This window comes from Anticarsia gemmatalis, chromosome 12 (genome assembly GCF_050436995.1).
Source record: "Anticarsia gemmatalis isolate Benzon Research Colony breed Stoneville strain chromosome 12, ilAntGemm2 primary, whole genome shotgun sequence".
NCBI lineage: Eukaryota > Metazoa > Arthropoda > Insecta > Lepidoptera > Erebidae > Anticarsia > Anticarsia gemmatalis.
In genome coordinates, this window is record NC_134756.1 from 12,236,115 (window position 1) to 12,255,309 (window position 19,195).

The window sequence follows — 19,195 nt, forward strand, 5'->3', positions numbered from 1 at the left end:
AGAAATGTAACTACGTAATATATCAATTAAACTGAAAATTGATTGTAATTTTTTTAACGCACTAATATCAGGATAACTAGGACTAGGTCGCAGGCGTTTGATAGAGATAAGAATGTAAAACCACTGTGAAGTACCTTAATCATTGAAACCTTACAACGTGGAATTTTCCCTAGACACTTTACTTATGTTAAAATTAAAACTACTTAGCCATAAAACTACACTTGCAACAACATAATTTACCAAATTGCATAATAAAATGCTTTCTAAAAGTTCTTCTCATTCTCAAGTTAAAAGCAACAAGAATTGTTGTTAACTCTAGACAATGTGGTATAAACTGTCTAGTGTCTAGTTAACCACTGTTGTTAATTAAATAAGTTTCATGTCTTTGTGTTATTTAGTTCAAGATAATAATATAAGCACTTTGTGTTATGTTTTATGGTATACTACTTACTTTAAATATGAATAATTGCGATCTTAATAACCGCAACAGTATTGATTATAATTGATTTCACCATAATCAAAAAAAAATAGAAATGTTGGGAGATAACGTCTTGCATATGCACCAATTTCGTAATGAAAAAAAAAAATAAAGTAAAAAATTAGTGTGAATTGCTCAAACATGAACTTATTAATGAGCTATACTTGCGAGTGTTTAGAATATGACACAGCCAATTAGTTGAATTAGCCGATTTATTACACTACAATAGTTCCCTCATTGAATAAACCCACTGAACTGCATGTCTGCATCAATTAGCCAAGTTGGTGAAGACAAGGTTCAACACTGCAGTTAAATGTTGCTACCTAGGCGTTCATTGCTGCGAAATTGACTGTAGACTTAATCAATTATTATCAATGTAAGGATACAATGTATACAAAACTTATATTTTAGTTCAGTCTTCTGCCCGCGATTACGTCCGCGTGAAAAGATTTTCCGAAGTAAAATGTATCATACTAACATCCATAATTACAAACTTTCGCATTTATAACATTAAGTAATAAGTAATATTGAAAGCTAACAAACGAGGTCTGATTTTATTGGAAGCTAGTAAGTAAATAAATCATTTTCGAGGCTACCAGTCAAATTGGTTTTCAATCAAGAAACAATTACTGAAATTCGGTATAGATGCCTCTATCGCTTTTTTATTAATAAAGAAAATAGAATTGTATTCATAGCGTTAATTTTTATACGAGCAAATATTTTTATATATTGAAGATGTAATTTTTTTTTTTTCTTAATAACAGACTAGATAATATAATTTGGGACTGTGTACGTTGGAACAAAATATAAGATTATAAAAATGCAATTAGCAAGTACATTGAAAGAGTAAAAAAACGTTTTTTCCGCTAAGAGTTTTTGTATAGTATTTTGGGTAAGGCGGCATTTACGCGGGCAAAGCAACAAGAAACAGCCAGTCTTTATTAAAGATCCACAGTTAGGATATAGGTTTTACTAGCTGACCCGGCAAACGTTGTTTTGCCATATAAATTAATTTAAAAAATCATTGTCCAGCGGACAAAATTGTGAATCTAAACTATTCTCAGATCCCCTTGAACACACACAAATGTTTCATCAAAATAGGTCCAGTCGTTTCGTGACATTCACACTTACAGAAGAATTATACATATAAAGATTAGCACTTTTCGTTACAAAGTACAATATGCTACTACGCCCACTCACTATCAATCTCGCTAATTAGTCAAGTGCGTAACTTCCAGCTCGTTTACGGCGCTCTTTATGATGCCTATAAACTGTTCTACTTAATGTACATTACTTTTATTCATTAGCTCTATGGAAATACCTACCATTAGCGCTATAGCCAGTAAGGAACTTTTTTCCAGCTTGCATTTGCTTAGTCTTCATGTAAACGATTATATGCATTTGTTTTTATGTTTGTTTTTGTTCTTAAAGTACTCTTTTACCCATATTGTCTTTTAATTTTCAATTGAACCCCATGTCGAGTGAAAAGCAAGATGCTTGGATTGCACCAGTTCCGGTGTTATGACTGTAATGTAATGAAAATAATGTTTTGGAGGTATCCCAAAAATCTCATTGACGCTATGCTAGACTAAAGAATTCAGCCCGTGACGTCATGGGCAGTAATATGCTCTTCTAATCATACTATAGAAATAAAGAGACAGAAAATATCGTGTAATTAATTCGATCACTAAAGTAACAAGTTTGCTCTCACAATCTAAAGTAGAAATCAAATATCGACCAGTTTATATTGTACTTGGAATGTAGGCTGTAGTACCCTTGAGCTAGTTCTGCTCAAATAGCCCGCCCTAGCCGCCCTGAGGCCGCCCTGCCCGCCCTGTCCGCGGTGGCTATGCAGCCGTAAAGGCCACCTGCGCTCAGCCGCTAATGGGTGAAAGGCTTTTATGTGTAGGATTTGTATGATACGTGGATTTTACCTGAAATCTTGTTAATACTTTATGAAATAGATAGTGTATTTTGCGATTGGTGAAAGTAGTTCAGGTTTTACTTGCATTTAAATTAATTGGGTATGGAATATGGCACCGCCTGAATCTAATAGCATATGAACAAGACGTCATTTTCACCGAAACAATAGAGATCATTTAGTCATACCAATACTAAAACATTGTGCAAATAAGTAACAAAACCGTTAGTTTCCAGTTTCACTAAGTTCTAGGAATTATTTTAACACTGAAACCATTATAACGTTTCCCTATCCAACTACAGTTTAATAAAATCAATTAAATCAAAGTCAATATCGGGAGCAATGCAAGTAATTAACGAATTTCAATAAAACCAATCACTGCGGGATTCATTCGACGCGGACCCGAAAAATATTGGTAAGCGAGGTAGGATTATTATACCAGTTAATGTCGTAAATTGTACAGAAATAATTGGTTTTTGTACAAAGTCAAATTGTTTTTATTAAAATAAAACGATTGGGTGTATTCCTGTCTAGTTTGTTGTTTGCTTTGATATTTAAATGAACTGAAACTAAAGCCTAAAGTTATTATTTTAATCGAAGTGTTGTTTATGTACTAGAAAGTACGACAATCGTGAGTTATTACTCTTATTATTTGCAAGAAATAATAGTCAGAAATAAAAACTTGTTCCGCATATTTCGAATCACCCAAATAGTTTTAAATTAGCTGATAAGTTGCACGCGCACGTTCTCTAATAAGTGACTAATCAACTTGATAACAACTTTTTTATTGTTATTCGAAGTCGAAGAAGAATCTAAGCAACTTAGTAAAATCGACAAGTGTTCACAAAGATACCAAGAAATGAATAAAATTACAGTTCCGGAACACATAGGTACTTCCTACTCTCAAAGCACATGGAAATTGCAAGTTCGTAAAAGCATCTGTCTATCGAATACCTGGCTATCGAAGTAGGGGTTATCCCCAATAAAATTTAATGATATATCCGGCCTTATTGAGATCGAGTAGCCACCTAGCCACCCCCTACCCATGCCATCCCAACGGACCCTCTACCTTTTGTAATTTAGAATAATATCAGTTTCAAGCAATAAAATTAAATTTATTTGCTTAATATTGTCAACGTTTTGAAACTGGCGTGGGAGTAATATCGCGATGATTGTTGCTTTGTTAAGGTCAATGACATGCAGAGGTCGGTGCGGGCCTGCGAGGTAGCTCTTAGGTGTACTAAAGTGATCTAGATTGGAATGGATGTGAACGACGTAAGGGATTAGGCATGGAACAGAAGTCGTCACAGCAGATATAAAATGCGGCAGTAAAACTTGAAGGTAATGGTTAACCTTTTGCGAAATTAATAAAATAAAAGAGAGTTGTCAGTCAATTACAATAAATCATCAGCTTATTGACAGTTGAGGATTAAGTATTTACTTGCACTTTAATATTTATCTATCTGTCTGCGCATTGCCTCATGATATTGAAGTCTTTCTTACTTCTTTATTTTTTTACTTTTTATGGTTAGTGGTCAATCTAGTCTCTGAGTGGTATTCATCCTGAAGCCTTTCTAATGTGTAAATAAGTAGCCATTACTTTTAAAATGACAACTGGGGTGACCAACTCTTAACGTGCCATCATAAACACAACACCCGCCCAGCTCAAAATGGCCACGTAACACTAACTTTAAAGTCTAAAATTAACTATTCTCAGATAAAGTGTTACTAACCCAAAAATACTCGACTTTGAAGCCAGGTATCCTTCTATGGCTGGCTCCAACTTGGTGTATGTACTGGAAGAAGTTGTCCAAATCGTCGAGGCCCTTGATGCCCTCGTCGAGAGTGTTCATCACATTGTTGGCGTGTTCTGCGAGCTCCATCGAGTTGATCTGTTCCTCCTTCGTCCGGCATTGACGGAATTTCTCGAACATATTCAGCAGATCTTGGTTTTCTTCGAATAATCTGCGAAAGATGTAATATGTTAATTTGATGATTGTGTATAATTTGAAGGGTAGATGATTGGACGTAGAATATAGCTATTAAATCGAAATTAACATGTTATTGTTGTGATGTAAAATCAAGCTTCATAATTTTCTATCTCTTTTTTCAAATTAGGGAGTCTGAAAACGGTTTTTGCTCAATTTTACATGGCGTACACAATAAAAATGCATTATATTAATTTGTTACATAAAGAAAAGAAAATAAAAGCGTTTCGAAAAACCATCAATTGACAGTGTCCGGTGGTTCACAAAAAACTTCATAGAACAATCAACATTTTTCATTAATGAAAAATCTATTTCTGTTCTAAGAAAAAAATCTGAATCAAAATACTCAAAGCTTTCGTCCAGAAGGGATTATAAAAATATTGAAGTAATCCGATTCTCCAAGGCAACGATTTGTATTAATTAACGATCAAGTTTCTGTCTCAAGATTTTTCCAATTAACTTTGTAACAATGTTATTGAAATGTTAAGTGTTTACCGATAGCTGTAATTAAGTTTTTCTTCGCAATTAACCTTTTTTGTTGAAGTTAATTTACGTATTTTAAGAATTCGGCCGGACTCGGGTTTGTAAACCTTGACTTACTTTTTTTTCAGGGGCTTATTTAGAAGTAGTTTATTTTTAATCAAAAATTTAAGATTCTCTGTATTTTATTTGATTGAAACTTTAAGAATATGTACGAAGGATCACAATTTATTTGGTATTAGCTGGGAATAGAAACCTTTTCCCTTCGACCATTACAGATTCTTTGTGAATTAACTTAGATTACCTCTACTTTCAGATCTTTATCCTGATGATATTTCCAAACAAAGTAAAATATAACACATAGCATAAATTATATCAACTTAAAAAAATATGCTGCCCCTAATTTCCTAAAACTCCGTAACAAAAGAGAACAATTTAACTACAGTTAACAAACCCGTGGCGAACAGTTAGGAAATCTGTTAAAAAGGAAACTTGTACGTGCGGCTGTGTCTGAACGATCGTGTTGTGAATATTAAAGGAAGGCTTCACTTCCCCATGCTACATGAAGTGCCCTTGACGAGATTGAATTGTTAGAAAAACAATTGCTAAGTTGAGTTTTGATTTATACTTAATAGCATGGAATATTGCTCACAAATAATTGAGCTTATTTCTGAAATGTGTTGTATCTAGCAGTTCCTCGCAACCTTAACCTGGTTTTGCTTTGAGCTTTATAATCAGTAAAAAAAAAATTGTGACGTCGCCAGTTCTTTGGAAATACGACAAATAAAATATGGTAACCATGACTGTATTTCACTTACAACACAATTAATTAAGATTACAGATAACTGTTTAAACATAATACAGTCTAATAATCTACTTAACGGAATCAAATTAGGGTTAATTACACTTCGACACAAAGAAGCAAAATAATTAAGCCAATCATAGCAAAGAATAACCCAACATTTTAACTTCAAAATCACCTTTAGAAATTCAACTCACTGTTCAAAATAGTTTCCTACCTCCAATTCTACATTACTATAATAAAACTGGTCGTACAGTCCATAGCTAGCCTAATATCATTGTCCATTCAACGCACGTACTCACATCATGAGAAGGCTAACCCTCTACCCTCGGCTCTACCTAGGGAGGGTGTTCCCTGTTCATTCTATTAACCTTAATGTAGGAAAAAAGCGATCTATTTTGAGCTTTTATACAGCTGAAATGGATATAGTTTTAAGTTTCATAAATAATAATATAACCAGATAGGACTATTACATTGTAATAGTGTAACTTAAAAGTCATTCAATCGACATTTTATCAAATTTTATATAGGTATAATGTTGGCAGATTGCAGTGCAACAAGTACCTACTTTGTTTTATGTATAAGAAAATGAACAATTTGTTGTATTTACTTATAGCGTACCTACACTACCTACCTAGTTTTTATATCGTTTTTTCCACAAGGTGCTACCATAAATGATAGGTATACAAATAATCAAAATCTATACAATACAAAGTATCGTAAATTCAAATCCGATAACTACAGTACATACAAAGAAAACTGATCAACGTTTTATAAAACGCCCGATGTAAATTTTATAGCAAACAGACTCGCGTCCTAAATTGCCGACAAATTGTAAATGCGTTTGTTTTCTCGCGAAACGCTTTCAAAGAAATCAGTATAATTATTATTTGCTAAAAATGCTTTATTAGACTTAATTCTGTAAATATGGATCATAAAATAGTTCAAATTATCTTCATAGAAAAGCTTCTACTAGACTACTACTACTATCTCAGCAATTCAAATTATTTGCGGTATATTATTACCGCTGTTGATAATAATGATAACAAAATATACTAGGAACTCTATTCAGTTTCCTTTATTATTTCATTTAAATCTTGTTACTTTGGTACATACAGAAATAATAGTACAATAACAATGTAATGTACGTTGTTTTAATTTAATGCCAAATCTACATTTATTTGAACAAAAGTATTTCAAATGTCACAAAAAATAAATTAAATTTTCTTGCACCTTATAAAGTACCTGATAAAACAAAAATCTCTCTAGAATCGTAGCTATTAGGTATAAATCTATCACATAAAACATCGTAGAGTGTTACTGAGAGCTTCCAAAGATTGATGTGTTCTGCCGACGACTGTTAGATTTAAGAGCGTGATTAAGCACATTTATTGAAGCGTCTAGACTTGAGTTAAGACATTATTGAGTTTGTTCAATAATACTTATTACCTTTAAGGATCTACGACTGGACTTGAGTAGGCTATTTAAGATTTTTATGAAAAAAGTAGTGTATGTCTTGGTCTACAATATAAGCTTTTATTAGGTGAACATTTTATCTGTAATAAATACAGCTAGATTAGTTTTTTCTCAAAGAAAAAACAACCTTTTCCGCAAGCTCTAATCTATAGTTTTCCTAATTCTCACTTAAATCAGTTCAGCCGTTTAGACGTGACAATGTAAACGACAAATGGTGTGATTTTATAATGTTGGGGTGTATTGTATCAATTTCTTTTCTGAGTTGTCCAAACGGATGAAAAATGGATTTTATGTTAAAAATCATAGTTTTCAAATGAATGCTACATGGTAGCGATCATAGAAAAACACCAATTTTATTACCAGTTAAAGTTAGCATACATTATAATGATAAGTAGGTTGTTAACTCGTTATCCAGGCATTTCTACTAACGCCCACTTTAACAGTTTTGTGACTCGTGATATATGACCTTAATCATCTTCTATTGTAAAGGAATAATGTGCTCAGAAACTACATTATACAAGCTACATTATATTTTGTATGGAGATCATATATAAAGGTCAACATACCCATTAAAGTTTCTTATTCAAGTAGAAAATACATTATATTATTATAACTATAATATCATAAAATACTTTTTAATAAAACTCTTAAAAAGAAATTCGCGAGCATTCTATTGAAAATTTCTTAAAGCGCCTTGCAATATATTTTAGCAACTTATTGTAGGAACGTGTTTGAGAGCTTTATGATATTTTCCCCAGGCGCTTTCTGTAGAATAGATATTTTACTTTACGTTTTATCTCTTAAATATAAGTTCATATAACCGTTGTTATTTTCTATATAACAAGTTTATTATTAAAATAACTAGGAGGTCCGAAAACAAACCGTATGACTATCATTAAGGTCAATATCTACACGTCTTAGGGTCATTTGAAATATAATATAAAACTTTAATAACACGCATAAAGCAGTGCTTGAAACCCTTTTAAAATGAGAGGCTTTTTATACCGACTATAAAATGAGTCTTAAAGAAGTAGCTTTAGGGATTAAACTGGCTTGGCAAGAGATAGAAGTAAGAATGTTTTACTGGCCTATAAACTGTTTTATAGGGGTCTGGACAGAGTGTAGGGAAACTTAGAAAAGTAATATGAAGTTTATTTAAGGTATTAATAAAGTGGGAGTTTAGTGTTACAAGTTTGTCCGGGAGGCGATAAGATTAGTTTATCTTTGTACATAATAATGATAATATTATACAGTATATGAAGTTAACAGTAGGCCTAATTCTGTATGAATAACTCAGATAGGGGCACATGTAAGTAGAAACAACAGAAAATGCATACATCCTGTTGCCTACCTATAGGTACTATATACTTACCGATGTTCAAAAGATATTCAAGCGTAGAAAGAAAACACACTTAATTATCCAAACCCATAAAGAATGGCGTCCGTCTAATTATACTTTCAACAAAGTTAGCTAGATTATCCCGCAATAACACAAACTATAATACTATCTTTTAAACTATAATACTAACCCCAGAAGATCTCAAAAAATAAAAGAAAATCTTCAAAAAATAGGCGAAGTGACAGCCAGAAATTCACAAAAAATATAACTAAAGTTATCAATTGTATTACTAAAGTTATGAATACAAATGTATCAATCAGTGATAGACAAGTATTCATAGTTTATTTGTTTTTGTCTCCAACAGAGTATTTTCGTAGACCTATCAGAATTGTTTAGCAATAACTCTAGTCCAAGGACTGACAGTAAAATAGTAGTAAAACTATCGATAATATAAATATCTTGGACATTTGAGATATTTCCTCTGAATCATTTGGTTTGGTGAAGGGCGACTTGTGTAAGAATTGTTTTTATTTGGTATTTTTAGACATTATAGTGCTGAAGCTGTACATTGAGAAAATAAATGGGTGAGATAGCTGTTTGACAAAATAATGTTAAAATTTAGTCAAGAAGTTAAATGATAATTTTGGTTTATCACAATTGGTTTTCTCTATTGTTGTATTCAAAACTTATTTTACTCCTAAATCGTTTTCCCGTAAAAAATGCTTTATAACCCTCAATGGACGTAAATATTTCTACTTTAACTAATATTGTTATATGCTTGTTTAAAAAGACAACTCCTTAAAAAGCTTATTTCTAAAATATAAATAAAATACAAAAAACTAGAAAAATCACAGTAGATTTTGTCAGAAACCAGCCAATTGGACATCGATAATTTGTACTAAGTTATTCAACCGTCTTTATTCATTCACTTCAAATTGACAATATCTTATCTTATTCTTATTACTTTCATTATAACTAAAATAAAACGAACCTAAATCCATAACACTAGTTTTCCCAAGAACAACAACAAAGCCTACAAAAAAGTAACCACTCTATATAATTGATAGGTGTTTTTCATCCCCTATTTTGAAGGGAGTCAATGATTTGCGGACCGTACTTGTATCGACCGCATGGACTTGACCCAGTTAGTGAGAGCAGGTGTGGGCCTCACTCTAGACTGTTTCCATAGTTTGTTTTGGATGTGGTTAAAACATTTTTATCTTACAAAAGAATACAAGCTATGCAAAAATACTGTTAAAGGTACTAACTACTGTGTTAAAATAGATCTGGGGGCACGGAAGTGCCCCCGCAAGTCGAGCAAAAAAAAAGCGGCACGGCCGTAACATCCTTTTCTCGAAGCAATTCGGGCTATTTTTGACACCCCTATAATTTCGTTGTGGATAATACAAGAAGCCTGGATTTTCAGCAACTAATTAGTCATTGTATAAACACGGTATATTTAAAATTTCAGTCAATTTGAACCAGTAGTTTAGGAATGACAACTTGTTAAAATTTTGAATTTTGTCACTCACTGATTCACTGACTCACTGACTCACCGATCATCAAAAGTCTAAGGTACTTCTAGCAGACTTAGAAGCTTAAAATTTAGAATACAAATAGGGTTTAGTGTCTTAATCATGGGAAAATTTTAATATTTTCTAATTTCGGTCCAGTTTTCTAAATACACCAACTGCAACAATAACTTTGTAATCTCATATAAATGTATAAGATTACAAGGTTACATTTGCAGTTAATGAATTATTATTACAGTAGAAAATAAAATAAATAGGTGTAAATAGGTACCTACTATATGAGACATAACGGGGGAGGGGGTATAGGGTGGATAAGGGTGTTTAGCCCATGAAACTGAACAACATTCCCATAGGAAAATATGTTGAATTATGAAAAAAAAACGTCTTTCCATACAAATTGGACTTATGTTCGCTCTACAAAAAGAAGTGAGATGCCATCAAAAACATTCTGTAAAAACCTCAAGTCTCGCCGTAAAAAGTTGTGAGATCGATATAATACCAAGTCGATTAATCTATTTAGTCTCTACTTAAAGGACCTTCTGTCTTAAGTTATTACGTATGTTATTATCATGCCAATTTAAAAAAAATACCTTTAAAACAATTAGATCGACTTGGTCATCGCAAGAAAACACAAATTCGCCATTAACATTTCAGGAGCATTAACTTCTCGTCGTGCTGTGTAGTGTGATACATACTAATAATTAAATCATGCGATGGCCAGGTCGGTCTATTTGTTTTAAAGGTATTTTTTTTAAATTGGCATGATAATAACATACGTAATAACTTAAGACAGAAGGTCCTTTAAGTAGAGACTAAATAGATTAATCGACTTGGTATTATATCGATCTCACAACTTTTTACGGCGAGACTTGAGGTTTTTACAGAATGTTTTTGATGGCATTTTCATTTACCGGTGTGCATCGTTTCTTTAAAATACTTTCTGAAGTTTTCGCGCGATTAAATACAAACATCTAAACTTTCGAATGTTAAACATTAGTAAAGTCACAAAATCTCAGGGCCATTAAAAGTAAGAACTCTTTAAACCACATTCAACCAGCATCGTCTTCAACCTGGTTTAATAGTATATTTTTACAATAAGAGCAAAACGAAACTCCACTTCACAAGTTTAGTAATCCAGTACGCTATAAACAAAGAAATCGCTATAACATTAAAATGTTATCCTTTTACGAAATCTGATCTTGAAGGTTTATAAAAACACCCTTCCTCTTATTATGACACACGAGTTTTTAAGGTGTGCATCTTTCTACCTACGTACGTTACTACGATATTACTACGCCAAAACATCTAGTAACAGTTTGGAATGCGTTAGAGACTATCAAGTCTGAGGTTCGAAATACTATGAATGCGACGGTTTAAACCATAACTTTTAAACTCTCGCGTTGCATGTTTTATGTATAATAGAATACGGGAATTAACGCGAATACGCATTTTACCTTAAAATGCCTAACGACGGTTTAAAGGCGGTACGTTTAGTATGTATTTCTGTATCTTTGTTTTCATCACCAAACTTATTTGGGTGAATAAAATATTTAAATATACCTATACTCCATACTATACTTGCAAAGACATCCTAAGACTATAATAATACCGCGAGTAAAGTCACAATAGACAACTAGTTACAAACTATGTTTCCGTCTTAAACCTTAGCTAACGTTATATCGGCAAATGGATTATTGATCACAGTTATGGAAGTACACAGGTGGACGCAGACAGATTATCCTTTAATCGTCTTATATGTAAGACGGGAAGGAGTATGAGAACAATGTAGATGACTAGTTGACCGTGGCTTCGTTCGCGTGTAATTTGTGTATAGTGAAAAAGGCTTCTAGGTGGTAGTTATGAGTAGAACCACGTGTCAGATTTTAAGTATGGCTCTGAGATGTATATTACCATCCTAATTAAAGCGGTATTTTTGACAAAACATGGAAGTAAAAGTAAAATAAATAAACTTATAAAACGCAAAATCATATTTAATTAAGAATGTCAATCATCTGTAATAGATGAATTGGTACGGGCCAGTGATTATGATGATGAATGTTAAAGTTGATCTCGGTTTTTGTTAGCAAAATCAATGTGTAAAGAAATTTTATTATATCAAATAATTATGTAATTCTTAACTGTTGTAATTAAACGACGACGAACGAAATCTGCTAAACAATGTTAATCATAATCACCCTCGTATCCGGCGACGTTTACATACAAATCTGTTTACATAACTGCTAAATTATTTACCTTCTCACATAATACATTATGTATGTGAAATTTCATAATTAAAATCAATTTCCCGACGTATATTTACCTCTACTCCGCATTTAAATCAAATAACAATCTCAGCGCCTGCAATGAATATGATAATTACTATTATTTCATTAATTTGCTATGCGGAATATGAAAGGCGCTATTGCCGTGAATACGGAATAATAATATGTTTTCGACGCGTATTTCAAGAGTTTGTTGGAAATTACATAACTTTATAAGCTTTCTAGACCTGAATATAATTTTAAGCAGTTGGAAGTGTAAATTTAGATTTGAGCTGTTTTTCAGTTAGAAAGTTATAATGATAACATCACTCAAACGAATTCATACTTTGATTTTATCAAAATGGCATTTGAAAAGCTGTACGTGTTTTAATTAATGAGCTTATTATTTCTTTCTCCGAAATAAAAGGTAATCAATACCGTTTTAAAAGTAAATCTAACCTTTGACATGGATCAGCTTTAGTTTAGGTAAAGACGACTATTTATCACTTGTATTATGTACGAAGACTCAGTTCAATCACATGAAGCGGCCACCCATTAACTAGCAAGCCACCCACGCCACTAGTTGCTTAATTCACTGTCATTCTACTGATAGTTGGTGATCACAAATTACTATCTTACAAAAAATATATTTCGTGCTACTGGACTGGCCCGACTTCGTACGAGTATAGTACAATTTGGTCCCATTGATTCCATCCCCATGGGAATTTAGATCCCATCGATCCCATACAAACCTTGTTCCGACAGTTACAAACATATTAAAAAAAGAATTATACAATATAGTTTAGTTGTTCAAAAGTTATGCGCGTACCTACATACATTTCGGGGATTCATTTTTGTTTATATAGATATAATAACTTTAATTAAAATGTAACGTTTTAAAACAAAACTGTATTTAATCATCTTTTATCCTGCAATTTGTAAGTTTTACAAGCCGTTATAAGCCGTGAAGAAATATTCACGAGTCGGTGCAATTTATTGACTTTCAGGCTTTGCGCTTTACAAAGGCTTTGGACGGAAGCCGGTGTTCAACAATGGATTAACTATCGATTCAAAGTGTTTTACATACTACATAGTACATAGATATTGGGATTTTTTGGAGCGGACGTGAATTGAAATTGAATTCGGATAGATAGGAGCGGGAGTTTTTGCATTTTGAGCTGATGTAAGCGAAGTTTATAAAAGGATAGTACATTCTGATAGCAAGCTTATTTAGTTCTAAATAAAGTGTATTTTAGATAAAAAGGATAAATTTGTGACATTAAGACGTATGTATGTATTATCCCTAACTCCAAACAGAAGCATATTACAGTTTAACTTTATGTGAGTAAAATATAAACCTTATGCACTTAGATTTGCGATATTTCCTTTTATAGTATCTACCGAGTAATTATTATTATAACCTAGTGCCTATTTTCCTCGGAGACGTAGGTAGATTAGATAGAATGAAGAGGTTTAAAATTTGAAAAAATCCTGTTGGCTTTAACTAGGTACTTAACTTATTTAACTCATGTTATACTTAACTTTATATTAGATATGTCACTATACTATTATGTTCCTGTACCTTTTAATATAATGTAATAATATGTCTACTGTTTGTGATCCAATATAAATAAATAAACTTATGACAACTTCTCTGAATCAAATCGTTTATCCAATTTGCAATCAAAACAAACGCGAGTCAGTGACCTCAAACAGCAGAATCAGCTGCAACAATCTCAATAAGTGTCCTACTTGTGGACAATAGAACATGTTCTGACGTGACGAGCTCTTTCACTCACTGTTCCGTCTGTTTCAATAGAAACAACTGCTAACTCGGAGCATACTGTTGTAAATGTCGTGTTTATTAGGTACGGTTTTGTTTTCATATTTATTGAGTTTTTTTACAACCTTTGTTGCAGTAGTGCAAATACCGTCTAGATCTTGAACACAGATCTCGGTAGAGTCCTTGAAAGTATTCGTTTTTTAAGTCCAGCGGAGAAGTTCTTGTATCCAAAGCCAAAATTTATAGTCATTTCCGAAGTACAGAATGTTGTTCAAATAAATAAATAAATAAATATTATTGGACAACTCACACACGGTCATTTGATTCCAAACTAAGCAGAGCTTGTACTTTGGTAACCAAATAACTGATAAACATACTTATATACTTCTAAATACATACTTATATAGATACATTAACAACCAGGCTCAGAACAAATACTCGTGCTCATCACACAAAGATTTGTCCCGGGTGGGATTCGAACCTACAAAAGATATACCTTTATCTTAAAAATGCAAAGACGTCGGCTGTACATTGGTCAAATCAGTATACTGTCCCAGTTAACCAGTGATAGAATGCACCAGTACCCGTGTTTTGTGCATGCCAGGCTACTTTAACTTTCACATCTCAACATTTTCTGTTTCATTGTCACTTTATTTTTATATCACACACTAATAAAGTTATATAAGTATGGCTGCAACGACCCCATAAAATAACAACGGCTTGGCTGATAACATCCACTATTAATTAGAATAGACTATGCATAGGCCTACATCAAATTACCGATGCACTAATATCTAATAGGTCAACAATCAACTAACCTAATTACAGCTAATTAATTACTTACTCCAATGATACGCAGATTGATATTTCGGTGAATATAAATTAGTTTACATTTGTATGAATATTTTAAACATTAAGGTTAGATTGTCCTATTTTCATTAAATTACCGGAAAGTAAGGAGTACAAACAAAACGCTTCGCCAATTGCAATGACTTATGTAAAGGGAAATCGACTCGCAATTGCTGTAGGAATTTTTACATAGGTAAAGGTCTTTACCTAGGTCCAAAACTTTACATAGGTTCAGGTCTTTAAGGGCCAGGTCTTCACATAGGTCCAGTTCTTTACGTAAGTACATTAAATTGAATGCTATGGCACTTGATACTTCCATACAAAAGATATAAACCAATTTTTTTAAGCCAATTAGAATTAATTAAATTAAGGCCAAACCATCATAATTATAGTTTCTTACACTATCAGAGATATAAAAAACTTTTACTATCCTTGTATGTTCTTAAATCTAGGAAACCTTCAGTAAAAACCTCCAATAAAATGTAACATGAAAGCGGTCCATTTGTATTGAAGGCTGCGATAACAAGCTCAGTTTCAGATCAGCTAGTATTAAGCTCTTCGGACGCTGTAATAGCTTTCAAATAAAATGTTCGCTTTTCCACTACGGGATTAAAGAGATTGTCGTATTGAGAAGCTGTTTTCAAGACTTTGTTTTTAGTGTTGTCAGGGATTGCTATGTCATGTTTAAATTTTCCCCTTTGCTATTTTCCGGGACTCATTAATGACGATGATCGTATGAGCGATAATCTGGAATAAAAGTCAGTAATTCTCATACCGGCGGTCTTGTGTGACAAGATATTTTGATGTGAATAAGGCAAAGGAAGTTTGTAAGCATCTTACGTTCTGTGGTCCTTGACTACCCCTATGGGACGTAACATTATTTATGTATGTATGTATGTTATTAATGATGACTAAATACCTGTTTGTGGTCACCTTTCAATAAAGATGCCCCCTATAAAGATCAGTAGTTTAAACTGACTACTATTGACAATAGATAAGCTACAGACAAATTTTGTATAAAATGATGTTAGAAATACATGATGTTTCTGGGGTAATGACATTTATAAACGTTAATTTTAGAGAACTCTTATAAAATGAGGGATTATGTTTTGAAACTTGCAACTATTACTTTTATTAACTAAGACAAGAACAGATAATAAACTCATCTTAATAAATATTCTTAGCTTACTAAAGTTGCCGTACCTACAAAATAAAAAGTAATTTTCCGTAAGAAAAGGTTCGAAACTTGTTATATAGAACACAAAACAGTTTGAATACGGCTGTCCTTAAAAGTTTTTGATTTTATTTGAAAGCAAATATTGTGAGTTACTTTGATTAGTTTTCTTCTAAAGATGTTTTTGAAGGAAAAACAGGGGATAAAATGTTTCTGAGTTTTGTTTTATAATAACTTTATTAGCTGAAGGGTTGTATTCAAAAAGTAAATTAGTTAGAGTACAAAAAAATCTGTTTCTAGATTAATTATACAGTTTCTTTTTTTATATTAATGTAGAAGTTTTAAGTATCTTTGCTACTGAAAGAAACTACTCATGTAGATTTTATATAAACATGGCTATATAACATGAATAAATTTTAATAATAGTAACGCGGCCAAACAATAATTTATTTACTGAGCTAAAAGCTAGATTGTTGAATAAATCTGAGTTTAAGATGCAGTTAACAATTGTGTAAAATATTTTGGTCAGAAGGCCAATATTACCAAATTCACTGATGGCCCCTATGAGTATTAGCTGCTAGTTATTTTCTACACACACTATCAAAATTAATATCATCAGATAAAACCAGACTTTAAAACAAAGCCTGCTTCAAAATCGTCTAGAATATTACACAATCATCACATCGTAAGCCTTACATATTCAGTACATCTAACCGTGTAAACGTGTTCTCAAATTGGCCTAGGTACAGCACAGGGTTAAACGAACCATTGAACCTTAACCGTCGGTGGAAGCTCATTTACATATTGCACTCCACGTTGTAAGGACCGAAATTTACGTACGTACATAAAGATGTCTGGTTGAATATATTCATTGAAATATTATGAATTGGCAAGTTTCATATTTTCCACTAGCTGACCCGCGCAATTTCGCTTACGTCACATAAGAGAGAACTGGTCATATTTTTCCCCGTTTTTGTAACATTTTTTCTACTCTGCTCCTATTGGTCGACGCGTGATGTTATATAGGCCTATAGCCTTCGTCAATAAATAGGCTATCCAACAGTGAAATATTTTTTCAATTCGCTGCAGCGGTTCCTAAGATTAGCAAACAATCAAACAAACTCATCAGCTTCAGCGATTGCTTTGGGGTTGATTTTTTAAATGAAAACATGTGGTCCTGATGTCAGGTTTGTAATTATTTTCATGTTGAATTTTATTTTGTGTAGCGGTGTAGTGTAGCGTCTTTCGTATTTATAGTATCAGTATAAATTTTATAACACAATATTTTAAATCTTTGCGGGCATACGATAATCCTATTAATTTTATTTCTCTGTTTACTTACTCTCCTTGTTTCTTTGTTTAGTTTTCACTTAAAGTCTAGAATAAAGTCATTATAATATGTATTCAAAAGATCCTAACAAGGGTGTGGTTGTGGTATTTCAGAATAAAGAAGGTTACGATCAAGGTTCATTATTTTGTTCAACATTCATATAAAAAGGAAAAGCCTTGAAAATATGTAGATTTTGCTGTAAAATTTCTCCAATAGCGCCTTACAGAAACCTCACTCAAAGCGAAATTAATTCACGGCTAAAAAACACTTCCCTACGTACTTGAATGGCGGAATCATTAAAATTCCAATTACTATTCGCTGGCACACTTTCTTTGGAATATATCTAAGTGACGTCATCAGAGGGGGGCGGGGGGAAAGACATCTTATTAGTCTTTCTCAGTCGGGAAGATGGTGACCCAATTTTTCCTTTTTTATGTCCTCAGAACGTAATTATTATGTATCTGTATATATTTTTTATTTTATTTTTTAGCTGAGGTTTGTTGATAAGTTCACAGGAAAATTCTTGAGGAAGAAATCTTAGTTGTGCTGTTCGGTGATTTAAGATTTGCGTTTGAATGAAAGCAGGAAGTATTTTTTTGTTTAGTAATCTAATTAATACTTCTTTTGAAATTATTATATTCTAATATGGGCAAATGGTTTCAAAAGATCATCTTTCCAGTTCTGTGAAAGGTAACTAGGTACTAATTGATTGGGACTCAGTAAACTACATTGTTTTATTGATCTTTTTCTATATAATTCATTGAGAAAAGCATTAATTTTTAATGATATAAGAATATTTCCTAGAACGACATAAAAAATCGGATAGGAAACCCATCCCTTTCCTTACCTTGACAACGTAACTTGACCTCAATCAATAACAACTGGCTAGTACTGGCTACTGAATCACTATAAATACTATACGTATACATTCCCTTACTCTACATCAGCTGGTTGTGTTCCCAGCAAACGATCAATTAGAGCTCTACTAATAAAGCCATGTAGAGACTCGTGAGTTATCGCTACGGTTGGACGGGAAATTACTTCTTTTTTTGTTTGTGGTTAGTAGTGTCAAAATTAAGTTTGTTCTAAGTTTACCACTTAATACGTACAGGTTTTGATTAGTTGCATATGTCTGGTTGACTTGGTAGTCATTACAATAGAGCAGGGATTGGAATTTAAATGAACACAGTCATTGACATTTACAATATCGGTTATTGTTATATAATTCGATATGTTATCATTTTGGTTGTTAATCGTTCCAATTGCAGGTATTCACTAGCAATAACAAATGTATAATTACTGTATTATTTTCTATAAAGAATCAGTAAGTTGGTATTCAAAAATTTATTTATGAATACCAATTAATTGATTAATTAATAATTAAATTTCCTCAAATAAAATCCTTAAAAACACTTAATTTCCTTCACAATAAAAACAAGAGTTCAGGTAGCAATCAAAGGAAAAACGAAAATCTTTCTTAATTTTTTTTCACCGCATATTTTCAACAAAATACAGCCGTCGTCCTCATTTCATTAAAACAATTCTTGCTAATACGCAGAAACATTCATTTAACAATTCATCCTTGAAGCGCTGTTCAAACACTACTATCTTTGGCCTACGATTTGTAAATGAAAAGGAAACAACGTCTAGTAGTGAATTGTTTGAGCCGACCACTGACGGAAACTGGGTCGCTTCTCGACCCCACTTCTTACTATTTGTATGTTTTACTTTAGTTTTAGTACTGGCTTCCCACTGTGAAGTTTTTGTAAGAAAATTATAACT

The 19,195-nt window shown here is 32.5% G+C and overlaps 1 protein-coding gene across 4 annotated transcripts in view; it reads right to left on the reverse strand.

Moving 5' to 3' along the window:
- Positions 1-19,195, reverse strand: part of LOC142977093 (neuroglobin-like) — a 119,300-nt gene that overhangs the window by 6,180 nt on the left and 93,925 nt on the right. For all 4 annotated transcript variants that reach the window (XM_076120807.1, XM_076120805.1, XM_076120806.1 and 1 more), the window contains one exon: positions 4,133-4,364. In XM_076120807.1, the coding sequence (XP_075976922.1) occupies positions 4,133-4,364 (232 nt within the window). The remainder of the gene's footprint in view (positions 1-4,132; positions 4,365-19,195) is intronic.